Source organism: Theropithecus gelada, chromosome 10 (genome assembly GCF_003255815.1).
Source record: "Theropithecus gelada isolate Dixy chromosome 10, Tgel_1.0, whole genome shotgun sequence".
NCBI lineage: Eukaryota > Metazoa > Chordata > Mammalia > Primates > Cercopithecidae > Theropithecus > Theropithecus gelada.
This window is the reverse complement of record NC_037678.1, coordinates 21,795,865-21,810,155: the sequence shown is the minus strand read 5'-3', so window position 1 is coordinate 21,810,155 and position 14,291 is coordinate 21,795,865. Positions and strand designations below refer to the sequence as shown.

Below are 14,291 nucleotides of genomic sequence, written 5' to 3'. Positions count from 1 at the left end.
AGTAGAAAAATGGGTAAAGGATATGAAAAGATAATTTACAAAAAACAGAAATACAGCTGGCTCAAACATATGAAAGGTGGCCAAGCTAACCCAATATAAGAAAATTTAGAAATCAAAAACACATTAAGATTTCATGTTTTACCTATTAGATTGGCAAAAATTCAGAAGTTTCATATCACCCTGTGCTGGCAAGAGGTATGGAAAAGTGGGTACTCCCATACATTGCCAGTGGGAATATAATTTATACTCACGTTGTCTATAATTGTCTAGGGAGGACAATTTAGCAAGATCTATCAAAATTACATATGGGCTGGGCGCAATGGCTCAGGCCTGTAATCCCAGTACTTTGGGAGGCCAAGGAAGGAGGTTCACTTGAGCCTGAAAGTCAAGGCTGCAGTGAACTGTGACTGCACCACTCACTCCAGGGTGACAGAGTGAGACCCTGTCTCTAGAAAGAAAGAAAAAGAAAATTAACAAATCCAAATTTAGTTACTTAAAAAGATCAGCAAGTTGGTAAACCTCAGACAGACTAAACAAGAAAAAAAGAGACAAGACTCAAATTGCTAAAATCAGAATGAGAAAGGTAATTACTACTGATCTGACAGAAATAAAAATTATTTAAAAAGAATAACTGAACAATTGTGTGACAATATTAGATGACATAGGTGAAATGGACAAACTCCTAGAAAGATACAAACTACCAAAACTAGCACAAGAAGAAATAGAAAATCTGAATATACCCATAAGAAGTGAAAAGATTGAATGATAATCCTAGCACTTTGGGAGGTCAAGGCAGGTGGACTGGCTGACTTCAGGAGATCAAGACCAGCCTAGGCAACATGGCAAAACCCCAGCTCTACTACAAATGAAAAAAAAAAAAGAAATTAAGCCAGGCGTGGTGGCGCACACCTGTAGTCCCAGCTACTCTGGAGGCTGAGGCACAAGAATCATTTGAACCTGGGAGGCACAGGCTACAGTGAGCCAAGATCGTGCCACTGCACTCCAGCCTGGGTGACAGAGACTCTGTCTCCAAAAAACAAAACAAAACAAAAGACTGAATGAGTAATCAAAATATCCCCTACAAAGAAAATGCAGTCCCAGATAGCCTCACTTTAGCTTGAGCAACATAGGGAGACCCCATCTCTATCAAAATAAAAAAATTAGCCACGCATGATGGCACATGCCTGTGGTCCCAGCTACTCGGGAGGCTGAGGTAGGAGTTGGGCCTGGGAGGTCAAGGCTGCAGTGAAACGTGATTGTGAGTAACACTCCAGCCTGAGTAACACAGTGAGACCCTGCCTCAGAAAAAAAAAAAAAAGAAAAAAGAAACACATGGCTGGCTTCATTTTAAATTCTATCAAATATGTAAAGAACTAATACCAATTATTCTCAAACTTTTCGAAGAAATACAGAAGGGAACACTGTCAACTCATCTATGAAGCCAGCAATACCCTCACACCAAAACCAGACAGAGACATGACAGTAAAACCACAAACCAATATCGCTTACAAATATAGATACAAAAATCCTCAACAAAACAGTAGCAAACTAAATTCAGCAACACATAAAAAATATTACAAATGACCAAATAAGAATTAGCCCAGGAAAGCTTGGTTGGTTTAACATCTGAAAACCAATCAATATAATACACAATAACAATAGAATACAGGAAAATAGACACAAAAAAATTTTGGCAAAATTCAACCCCCTTTTATAATAAAAAATACTCAGAAAACTAGGAATAGGAGGAAATTCCTTCACCTAAGAAAGAGCTTTTATTTTATTTATTTATTTATTTATTTATTTATTTATTTATTTATTTATTTTAATTTGGAGGCAAAGTCTTGCTCTGTGGCATGCAATCATAGCTCACTGCAGTCTCCAACTCCTGACCTCAAGAACTTCTCCTGCCATAGGTTCCCAAAGCACTGAGATTATAGGGAGAAAGGATCAGAGCACCCAGCCAGAAAGAACTTCTTTTTTTCTTTTTTTTTTGAGACAGAGTCTCACTCTGTGGCTCAGGTTGGAGTGCAGTGATGTGATCTCGGCTCACTGCAAGCTCCGCTTCCCGGGTTCACCCCATTCTCCCACCTCAGCCTCACAAGTAGCTGGGACTACAGGCTCCTGCCACCACGCCCGGCTAGTTTTGTTTTTGTATTTTTAGTAGAGATGGGGTTTCACCGTGTTAGCCAGGATGGTCTTGATCTCCTGACCTCATGATCCGCCCACCTCGGCCTCCCAAAGTGCTTGGATTACAGGCGCGAGCCACAGCCCCCGGCCCAGAAAGAACTTTTATGAAACATCCACAGCTTAGTCTTCAGATATCAAAGAGGAGAGAGAAGAGAGGAGGAGAAGAGAGGAAAGAGGAAAGAAAAGAAACGAGGAAAGGAAAGGAAAGGGGAAAGAGAAAAGGAACGGAACGAAACAGAACAGAACGGAAAGGAAAGGGAAAGGAAAGAAAGAAAGGAAAGGAAAGAAAGAAAGGAAAGGAAAGAGGAAAGAAAAGGGGAAAGGGGAAAGGGGAAAGGGGAAAGGGGAAAGGGGAAAGGAAAGGAAAGGAAAGGAAAGGAAAGGAAAGGAAAGGAAAGGAAAGGAAAGGAAAGGAAAGGAAAGGAAAGGAAAGGAAAGGAAAGGAAAAAAGAAAGGGGAAAGGGGAAAGGAAAAGGGAAAGACCCACAGCTAACATCATACTTAGTGACAAAAGACTGAAAACTGGCCGGAGATGGTGCCTCACACCTCTTATCCCAGCACTTTGGGAGGCTGAGGCAGGAGGATCAGTTGACACCAGGAGTTCGAGATCAGATTGGGTAACATGGCGAGACCCTGTCTCTACAAAAAATGAAAATAAAAAAGTAGGCCAGCCACAGTGGCTCACGCCTGTAATCCCAGCACTTTGGGAGGCTGAAGCAGGTGGATCACCTGAGGGCAGGAGTTCGAGACCAGCCTGGCCAACATGGTGAAACCCCATCTCTACTCAGAATACAAAAATTAGCCAGGCATGGTGGCATAAGCATGTAATCCCACCTACTTGGGAGGCTGAGGCAGGAGAATTGCTTGAAACTGGGAGGAGGAGGTTGCAGTGAGCCGAGATCACACCATGGCACTGCAGCCTGGTGACAGAGCAAGGCTCCGTCTCAATAGATAAACAAATAAATAAAACTCAAAATGAATAAAGGACCTTAATTAAACATAAGAGCTAAAACTAGGCCAGGTACTGTGGCTCATGCCTGTAATCCCAACACTTTGGGAAGCTGAGATGGATGGATCGCTTAAGCTCAGGAGTTTGAGACCAGACTGTGCAACATGATGAAACCCCATCTCCACCAAGAATACAAAAAGTTAGCTGGGAATGGTGGTGCACATCTGTGGTCCCAGCTATCCAGGAGGCTGAAGTGGGAGAATTGCTTGAGCCTGGGAGGCAGAGGCTGAAGTGAGCCGAGATTGCGCCACTGCACTCCAGCCTGGATGACAGCGAGACCCTGTCTCAAAAAAAAAAAATAAACAAACAAACAAAAAGGAATTAAAACTATAAAATTTTAGAAGAAAACATAGGTATAAATAATTAACAAATAATAATAATAAATAGCCTTGGCCAGGCATGGTGGCTCGCGCCTGTAATCCTACCACTTTGGGAGGCCAAGACGAGCAGATCACCTGAGGTCAGGAGTTTGAAACCAGCCTGGCCAACATGGTGAAACCCCGTCCCTACTAAAAAAATACAGAACTTAGCCAGGCATGGTGGTGGGCACCTGTAATGTCATCTACTCAGGGGGCTGAGGCAGGAGAATCGCTTGAACCCAGGAGGCAGAGGTTGCAGTGAGCCAAGATCGCACCACTGTACTCCAGCCTGGGTGACAGAGTGAGACTCCATCTCAAATAATAATAATAATAATAATAAACAGCCTCTATGTATTCAGCATCTACTTTATGCTGGTCATCCAATCAGGCTCTTTGTTTACTCGTCTTTTTTTGTTTTTCCTTTTTGTGGAGAATGGGGTCTCACTATATTGCCCAGCAGGTCTCAAACTCCTGGGTTCAAGCTATCCTCCCACTTCTGCCTCCCTAAGAGCTGGGATTACAGTTGTGAGCCACTGCGCCCAGCCTATTTGTTTTCTCACTTTTAAAGGTGATGTATCCCATTTAGCCCTTTCTCACCATTTCTGTTTCCCACTCATCTAAACCTATAGGCCTATCTAAAAAATATATTGTATTTTATTTATTTATTTATTTTTTGGAGACAGAATCTCGCTCTGTCACCCAGGCTGGAGTGCAGTGGCACAATCTCAGCTCACTACAACCTCCACCTCCCAAGTTCAAGCAATTCTTCTGTCTCAGACTTCTGAGTAGGTGGGATTACAGGTGCCTGCCACCATGCCCAGCTAATTGTTTTTTTCGAGACAGAGTTTCGCTCTTGCTGCCCAGGCTGGAGTGCAGTGGTGCGATCTCAGCTCACCACAACCTCTGCCTCCCGGGTTCAAGCAATTCTCCTACCTCAGCCCCCTGAGTAGCTGGGATTACAGGAGCCCGCCACCATGCCCGGCTAATTTTGTATTTTTAGTAGAAACGGGGTTTCTCCATGTTAGTTAGGCTGGTCTCAAACTCCCCATCGCAGGTGATCCACCCGTCTCGGCCTCCCAAAGTGCTGGGATTGTAGGCGTGAGCCAACACGCCTGGCCTAATTTTTGTATTTTTAATAGAGACAGGGTTTCCCCATGTTGGCCAGGCTAGTCTTGAACTCCTGACCCCAAGTGATCCCGCCCACCTTGGTCTCTCAACGTGCTGGGATTACAGTCATGAGCCACCATGCCTGGCCTGAAAAAATATATTTTAAATGGGTAAAAAATAGCTTCGAGTGTCTACTTATAAATTTAAAGTTGTATATGTAGAATGCAGGTGTATTGTTTCTCCATTTTTTACAGTTTTTTCAAGACATCAAAGTTAGACATGAAATAAAACAAGGATGGTGAGTGACAAAACACAAAATGATATACCAGTCCTTCATTTCTTTATATTAATATATTCTACCCTATTAATGCCAAGTTCAAATGTGTTTAGTAAAGAGGTCATTGTAATGTAAGAGAAAAGAAAAAAAAAAACACTATTTTTTTTTACTGGAGTGCAGTGGCACAATCCTGGCTCATTGCAACCTCTGCCTCCCAGGTTCAAGCAATTCTCATGTCTCATCCTCCTGAGTAGCTGGGATTGCAGGCATGCACCACCACACCTGGCTAATTTTTGTATTTTCAGTAGAGACAGGGTTTTGCCATGTTGCCCAAGCTGGTTTTGAACTCCTGGCCTCAAGTGATCCTCCTGCCTTGGCCTCCCAAAGTGGTGGGATTACAGGCATAAGCCACCACGCCTGGCAATTTTAAAATACACATATGTGTATTTTAAACATATGCATAGCGAAACTTACTATTGGAACCAGGAGGTGTCAGAAAGGGTCAACATATTTAAATCACAAGGTTGACTATTTTGAGACAAAAACAATAACAAGTAGTCAACAAATAGCCATCTCTATTCTGAACAGCTCTGATTCTCTGAAGTTGTGGCAAACCACAGCAGAGGTTAACTGGTGAAGCTTTTGTGATTAGGGGGTAATGTTTGCAAGTTTGCATGAATCTGCATTTTTCTAGGAAGAGGGTCCAAAGCTACCTTCAGATCCTTGGATGGACAGCACATTGTAAATATCCAATTAATATTTGTTGAAAGAATAAATGAACGGAATCCACAGCTGGTAACAGCCAATGCAACACCCAACACTGCCTCTTTGGTTTTACCTTTTATCACCTTCAAACTCCAGAATCATTCTAAGGTGGCTCAAGCACTCTGCTGCAACTAACTAAGGCAGGAAAATAGGGTCTGAAGGCAGGGAATCTAAGGCCGATTCACACAAACTTCCTGGAGCAGCCAGGCATGGTGGCTCATGCCTGTAATCCCAGCACTTTGGGAGACTGAGGCAGGCAGATCACTTGAGGTCAGAAGTTCAAGACCAGCCTGGCCAACATGGTGAAACCCCATCTCTACTAAAAATACAAAAATTAGCCAAGTGCGGTGGTATGCATTTGTAATCCCAACTACTCAGGAAGCTGAGATAGGAGAATCGTTTGAACCCAGGAGTCAGAGGTTGCAGTGAGCCTAGCCGAGATTTCTCAAAAAAAAAAAAAAAGAATTTGCACTCTGGCCTATGATTTGTCCATTCTAGGACCTTCATTTGCATAAGGCGCCAATCCCCACCAGTCTTGGAATGGCCGAGGTCCAGACGTTCACTGTGGCCTCTAATGGGCTGTGAGCCAGCCCTTCATCTACATAGGAGGTAACCAATGGGAGACCTCTAGAGGGTACTTGAACCCCAGAAGACTTTGCTACCAGGGCTGTGCAGCTACTTGCTCAGGCCTGCTCCCATCCTGCGACATGTACTTTAGCTTCTATTGCCTTCCACGTCAATAAATCTATGCTTTCATTGCTTATTCATGCATGATGTTCAATTATTTGTTCAACGTGCCAAAAACCTGGACAACTCACAATCAGAACCTTCCACCCGGTAACACAACAACTTTCTGTAACTGTTTTTCTGAACAAAACATGATACTATATAACAAAGGGTCTTACCAAGATTGGCAAATCCATCCTGAAGGGCCCATAATCGAGCCCAGGGTGCAGGGGCAGGCTCCTCAGGTTCTTGGTCCTCAGGTTCTTGGTCCTCAGGAATAGAATAGAGTTCCTGAGTGGACACTGTCTCTAAGGAGCTCAGTGTCCCAGAGCTGGAGTGAGAGGACTGGCTGGAGTTTGGCATCGTGCTGGTAGAGGAGCTGGATATGCCCTGGGACTGTGAGGAGGAACCCTGGGACTGGGTAACGCTGCCATGGGGCTGTGAACAGGTACTGCTGCCATGGGACTGCTGAGCCTCAACATCCGACTCCCGAGACATCACGACCTCAAAAAGAAAGTGTCCAACAACAAAGGTGAGTTTCGAGGCACAAGACTTTAAAAAGTAAACAATGGGCCTATTACAACAGCAACAGAGAAGAAAAGAGAAGAAAAGAGAAGAAAAGAGAAGAAAAGAAAAGAAAAGAAAAGAAAAGAAAAGAAAAGAAAAGAAAAGAAAAGAAAAGAAAAAAACCCAGGGCTAACATGCTCTCCAAAAATTAAAAGTCCTAACAGCCCAGACCTACAGTACTTCTGGGCTGAGCTTTTCACCAGATCATTGTCACCGGATCAGTTTTTTGTCTGACAGCCATAAACTACAGGGAAAAAGCAAATTATCTGAAGATTATGAATAAGTAAAAAGCAATAAAATTGAGCTGGGGGGCTCATAAAAGCTCACATTTGTCCAATTATTTTAAATTAAGACTGAAACCAAAAATGTATTGATACAATCAACACTACATTTAAATTTCATGTATAGTGGGGGCCAGGCATGGGGCCTTACACCTGTAATCCCACCACATTGGGAGGCCAAGACGGGCAGATCATGAGGTCAGGAGTTCAAGACCAGCCTGGCCAACATAGTGAAATTCCATCTCTACTAAAAATACAAAAAATTAGCCGGGCGTGGTGGCAGGCACCTGTAGTTCCAGCTAATCAGGAGGCTGAAGCAGGAGAATTGCTTGAGCCCAGGAGGTGGAGGTTGCAGTAAGCTGAGGTCACGCCACTGCACCCCAGCCTGGGTGACAGGAGTGAAACCCTGTCTCAAAAAAATAAATTAATGAAATAAATAAAATTTAAAAATAAAATAGGTCAGGTGCAGTGACTCACAACTGTAAACACAATACTTTGGGTGGCAAAGGTAGAAGGATTGCTTGAGGGCAGGTGTTTGAGACCCCACCTCTACGAAAAATAATAATAATCTTTGTGTTAGATAATTTAGCCCAACTGCAGCCTGATATAAGTGTTCTGAGAACGTTTAAAGGAGGCTAGGCTAAACTATGATGTTTGGTATGTTAGGTATATTGAATGTATTTTCAATTTAACAATATTTTCAACTTAGAATGGGTTTATTTAGACATAACGCCATTGAAAGTTGAGGAGCATCTGTGTATTTTGAAAAGAGAAAGAAGACAAAGGATCGGGGGCTTGGAATAGAAGTCAAAAAGAAATTGTACAATAACCTGCTGCATTATTCCAAAGGGTCCATTTACATAAAATGTCACTGGTACCCCTTTTCCTCTGGGCTTGCTCCTAAAGGGAAACACACCTGTTCATTCAATCTAGATTCCCTGACACCTAAGGACCCAGTGACCTGATGAGGCAGAACACAAAGGAAGACAGCTCTAAATAACCCCACCTATCCCTTTGTGATGCTAAGTAACTATAGGGCTTATCTTTTCAGCATCCTAAATGGCCTTCCAGCCTTGATGGAATCTTGCAGGAACTATCTTTTATAAACTGGAGACCATAACAGAGGCTCCCACCCTTGTCTTAGAATTAACCTAATAGACAGACTCTCATAACAGGCTGGGTGCAGTGGCTCATGCCTGTAATCTCAGCACTTTGGGAGGGCCAAGGCAAGAGGACCACTTGAGGTCATGTGTTCAATACCAGCCTGGCCAACATAGTGGGACTCCCCTGTACAAAAAGTAAGAAAATTAGACATGGTGGCATGCAGCTGTGGCCTCAGCTACTCGGGAAGGTGAGGTGGGAGGAATACTTGAGCCCAGGAGTTGAAGGCTGCAGTGAGCTACGATCATACCACTTATACACCAGTCTGGGTGGCAGAGTGAGACCCTATCTCCAAAGAACAGAAAACAAAACAAGACTCTGATAACAGAACCACCAGTAAAACCAAAGTAACGTCCACTGCTGACCTAATCGGATTAACAAAAAAAAAAAAGCGGGGGGAAGAGGACATTCTCTTCCTCCCCATACTCAGGCTACTACTCCAGGAGAACACAGGAAACAACACTATCATAGTCCCCACCATCACAGGGGGATAAGATCCAAGACCCCCCAAATGGATGCCTGAAACCTCACATAGTACAGAACCCTATATAAACTATGCACGACTTTCTTTTTCCTTCTTCACAATTTCACAAATAGAAGATTTGTTCTTACCACAGATGTTACCAGCCTCAGCATACAAATTTTTTTGTCCTTATTAAATTGAGCTTTTTCACCTTTTCAGTTAAAGGAAACACTTCTTTTTTTTTTGAGACGGAGTCTCGCTCTGTCGCCCAGGCTGGAGTGCAGTGGCCCGATCTCAGCTCACTGCAAGCTCCGCCTCCCGGGTTCACGCCATTCTCCTGCCTCAGCCTCCCGAGTAGCTGGGACTACAGGCGCCCGCCACCTCGCCCGGCTAGTTTTTTGTATTTCTTAATAGAGACGGGGTTTCACCGTGTTAGCCAGGATGGTCTCGATCTCCTGACCTCGTGATCCGCCCGTCTCGGCCTCCCAAAGTGCTGGGATTACAGGCTTGAGCCACCGTGCCCGGCCAAAGGAAACACTTTACAGCTTCTCTTTGCAATATCCAAATTGTCAGCATCTTTTGCTTTGGGGCCATTATTAAATATAAGGGTGACTTGAACACAAGCACTGCAAAACCACATAATTTAAGACTTATGAATTGATTATTTCTTTTTTTTTAAACAGAGTCTCACTCAGTCACCTAGGCTGGAGTGCAGTGGCACAATCTCGGCTCACTGCAACCTCCACCTCCTGGGTTCAAGCAATTCTCCTGCCTCAGCCTTCCAAGTAGCTGGGATTACAGGCACGCACTACCACGCCTGGCTAATTTGTGTATTTTTTTTTAGTAGAGACAGGGTTTTCACCGTATTGGCCAGCCTGATCTCAAACTCCTGACCTCAGGTGATCCTCAGGCCCACCTCGGCCTCCCAAAGTGCTAGGATTACAGGCATGAGCTACCACGTCCAGCCATGAATTGATTATTTCTTATGAATTTTCCACTTAGTTTCAGATCACAGCTGACCATTGGTAACTGAAATTACTACCGCTGATAAGTAGGGACTACGATACCCACATTGATTGTATTTACACAGCTTTCAAGATACAAATGTTCTGCCAGGTGTGGTGGGTCTAGTCTGTAATCCCAGCACTTTGGGAGGCTGACGCAGGCAGATTCCTCGAGCCCAGGAATTCGAGACCAGCCTGGACACCATGGTGAAATCCAATATCTACAGAAAATACAAAAAATTAGCAGGGCATGGTGGTGTGCACCTGCAGTCCCAGCTACTTGGGAGGCTGAGGTGGGAGGATCACTTGAGCCCAGGAGGCTGAAGCTGCAGTGAGCCGTGATCGAGCCTACACTCCAGCCTAGGTGACAGAGACCCTATCACCAGGAAAAAAAAAAAAAAAGGATACAAAGGTTCTGATGAGTTTTCTTTAAAACATACCAGGGGCCGGGCGCGGTGGCTCAAGCCTGTAATCCCAGCACTTTGGGAGGCCGAGACGGGCGGATCACGAGGTCAGGAGATCGAGACCATCCTGGCTAACACGGTGAAACCCCGTCTCTATTAAGAAATACAAAAAACTAGCCGGGCGAGGTGGCGGGCGCCTGTAGTCCCAGCTACTCGGGAGGCTGAGGCAGGAGAATGGCGTAAACCCGGGAGGCGGAGCTTGCAGTGAGCTGAGATCCGGCCACTGCACTCCAGCCTGGGTGACAGAGCGAGACTCCGTCTCACAAAAAAAAAAAAAAAAAAAAAAAAAACCACATACCAGGAAGGCAATGCCAAAACTGAGTATGCCACTCCAGGGACTGCTGGTCTAATACTACCTCAGCCAGGCTGAGTCTTCCCCACAGCTTTTTGAGCAAGACAGAACAACTGGAGAAAATGTGTCAACAAGTTGCTATAAGAGATTAGAGGCAAGCAGATCTGGAGTCAGACACTTGAGTGAAACTGTGCATGACTTTAGGTAGATCACAACTTCGCTAAGCCTGTTTTCTCATCAAAAATAAGTAGACAGACCATAAGGATTAAGTGAAGTGATGCATGTAATACTCCCCCCACCCACCCAAGCTCTCTGGGAGCCATTGTTATTGGAAAGTCATGCAGAGAAGTGAGTGAAAGACCAAAGTGAAGGCAGCAAAACTCCAGGACTGTAAACAGAAGTCCAGTCCCCAAACCTATAAAACCACTAGAAGAAAACACTGGGGAAATGCTCCAGGACACTCATCTTGGGCACAGGTTTTTTGCGTAAGACCTCAAAAGCACAGGCAACTAAAGCAAAAACAGACAACTGGGATTTCATCAAGCTAAAAAAGCTTCTGCACAGCAAAGGAAACAATCAACAAAGTGAAGAGACAACCCACAGAATGGGAAAAAACATTTCCAAACTAGCCATCTGACAAGGGATGAATAATCAGAATATATAAGGAGATGAAACTCAACTGCAAAAAGACAAATAATCCAATTTAAGAAATGGGCGGGCCAGGCACAGTGCCTCACATCTGTAATCCCAGCACTTTGGGAGGCCAAGGCGGGGTGGATCATCTGAGGTCAGGAGTTCAAGACCAGCCTGGCCAACATGGCGAAACCACATCTCTACTAAAAATACAAAAAATTAGCTGGGCGTGGTGGCTCGTGCCTGTAGTCCCAGCTACTGTGGAGGCTGAGACACGAGAATCACTTGAACCCAGGAAACGGAGACGGAAGTTGCAGTGAGCCGAGATCGCGCCACTGCACTCCAGGCTAGGTGACAGAGTGAGACTCTGTCTCAAAAAAAAGAAATGGGCAAAAGATCCGAACAGACATTTCTCAAAAGAAGACATACAAATGGCCAACGGGTATATAAAAAAAAGCTCAACATCACTGATCATTGGAGAAATAACAAATCAAAACTACAGTGAGGCCTGGGCACAGTATCTCATGCCTGTAATCCCAGAACTTTGGGAGGCGGAGGCGGGCAGATCACTTGAGGTCAGGAGTTTGAGACCAGCCTGGCCAACATGGTGAAACCCTGTCTCCACTAAAAATATGAAAATTAGCTGGGCACGGTGGCAGGTGTCTATAATCCCAGCTACTTGGGAGGCTGAGGCAGGAAAATCGCTTGAACCTGGGAGGCAGAGAATGCAGTGAGTCAAAATCGCACCACTGCATTCCAGCCTAGGCGACAGAGTAAGACTCTGTCTCAAACAAACAAACAAACAAACAAACCTACAATGAGATACCATCTCACCCCAGTTAAAATGGTTTGAATAAAAGACAGGCAATAACAGATGCTGGGAAGAATGTGGAGAAAGGGGAACTGTACAGAGTGCTCTTGACATAAGTAATTTTATCTTAGAAAAAGGCTCTTGTATTTTAAAAGGCATTATGCCAATAGGGACCAGATGTTTGTCTAATTAATAAAGACTGTACTGGCCAGGCACAGTGGTTCAAGCCTGTAATCCCAGCACTTTGGGAGGCCAAGGCAGACGGATCACAAAGTCAGGAGATCGAGACCATCCTGGCCATCATGGTGAAACCCCGACTCTACTAAAAATACAAAACTTAGCTGGGCGTGGTGTCGCGTGCCTGTAATCCCAGCTACTCGGGAGGCTGAGGCAGGAGAATCGCTTGAACCAGGGAGTCGGAAGTTGCAGTGATCCGAGATCACGCCACTGCACTCTAGCCTGCGAGAGACAAAGCAAGACTCTGTCTCAAAAAAAAAAAACAAAAAAAGACGGTACTAAACCAGATAAGGACATAAACATGTACACGCTTTTGTTATTAGTCCTTACCAGAAAATTTTGTGGTCATAAGACCAGGACTTTATTAGGTCAGAACGGCTGTCCTAACAGACACCATCTTGCTGTCACTCACAATTAACACCCAGCATCTGCCACCAAAGGCTCATCCACATCAAAAACTCTTCCTTACAAGACACTGACACCCCAGATCAAGCCAAAACACTCTCTTTGTCCACATTGCTCTCCTTGGACTGGTTTGATAACCACTTTCCCGATCCCCTTTTCTCTGAATGTTAAATGTTACTTTAATGTAAGATTTTTAACCTATAACATTTATATATTAAATAAATATACTATTGTGTATAATTTATAATGCTGACTGACTTGTGGAATGGCTTCAGCCTGTGTGCCCACGGTTCTGACTACCAAGTAAACAGGTAGTACTACAGAAAATTGCTTCCTTGGGAACTCCATGTAGCTCGTGGCTTTTACAATTAAAATAAAACATCAGTAACTCTGATCTTGTGGAAAAACACAAATGTTCACGGACCTAGTTATGTCTGACCTTGCCCTGTTCGCATACACCATTGGTGGGAATGCAAATTAGTATAGCCACTAATCACAAAAGTATTGTGATTCCTCAAAAAACTGAAATTAGGCTGGGTGCAGTGGCTCACACCTGTAATCCCAGCACTTTGGGAGGCCAAGGCGGGTGGATCACCTGAGGTCAGGAGTTCAAGACCAGCCTGGCCAACATGGTAAAACCCCATCTCTACTAAAAATACTAGCCGGGCATGGTGGCGGGCACCTATAATCCTAGATACTTAGGAGGCTGAGGCAGGAGAACCGCTTGAACCCAGGAGGCAGAAGTTGCAGTGAGCCCAGATCGCGCCACTGCACTCCAGCCTGGCAACAGAGAGAGACTCCGTCTCAAAAAAAAAAAAAAAAAAGGTACATATGTGGTAATCATACATGTATACTTTGTATCAAAAATAAATAATTTTTTTAAAAAGTCCAGAAGCCTTTCAAGTGAAACACAATCTTTTTTTTCAAGTAGAAAACCTAAGTCCGAAGGAGGACTGATTCCCTCCTACCCACTCCTGGCCACCCTATCCCATACACTTACTTAGGGACTTACTTAGGGACACGCAGAACATCCTCCTACACAGCTCAGTGCGTTTCCAGTTCCTGCAGCGCCCAGTAGCTAAGACTGGCCTCTCTATAAGTATTTTAGAGATTGAATCTAAAGAATGGCAATGATTACTAACATCTATAGAACTTTTTACAAAGTAACTTCGCTCTGATATTGAAGAACACAACTCTGTTCCTTCTTATCCTGTCCGTTCAGGCCTGTTTCAGCTTGTAAGTAATACGGGAAGTGAACTTCACCTCGAGGATGATCTACTAAAAAGGAAGAGAGTCGCCCACACACTCCCCCTTCAGTTCAAAAATACAGACAAAGCGAAGCTCAGGAGACTCCGCTCGCACGAAACGCTGAAGATGGGATTCGAACCACCAAACACCCAACAGAAGTTCCCCATATGACTCACCGCGTGAGCCCACCTGGAGCCGCACACTCTCCACAGCCTCAGCCTGCAGTGGCGCTAAACCTGCAGATACAAACTCCACCCTCAGCCAATCAAAACCCTCTCCCCTGCCGCCGGAC

The 14,291-nt window shown here is 44.5% G+C and overlaps 1 protein-coding gene across 5 annotated transcripts in view; it reads right to left on the bottom strand.

Moving 5' to 3' along the window:
- Positions 1-14,270, bottom strand: part of CHEK2 (checkpoint kinase 2) — a 53,361-nt gene extending 39,091 nt beyond the window's left edge. For 4 of the 5 annotated variants that reach the window (XM_025400557.1, XM_025400559.1, XM_025400560.1 and 1 more), the window contains exons 1-2: positions 14,176-14,270; positions 6,613-6,937 (exon numbers count right to left, since the gene is read on the bottom strand). In XM_025400557.1, the coding sequence (XP_025256342.1) occupies positions 6,613-6,931 (319 nt within the window). In that variant the 5' untranslated portion in view covers positions 6,932-6,937; positions 14,176-14,270. Of the gene's footprint in view, positions 1-2,691; positions 2,830-6,612; positions 6,938-14,175 lie in introns of all 5 variants that reach the window. The other variant, XM_025400556.1, reaches the window with a different exon arrangement.
- Between the last annotated feature and the right edge of the window lie 21 nt (positions 14,271-14,291).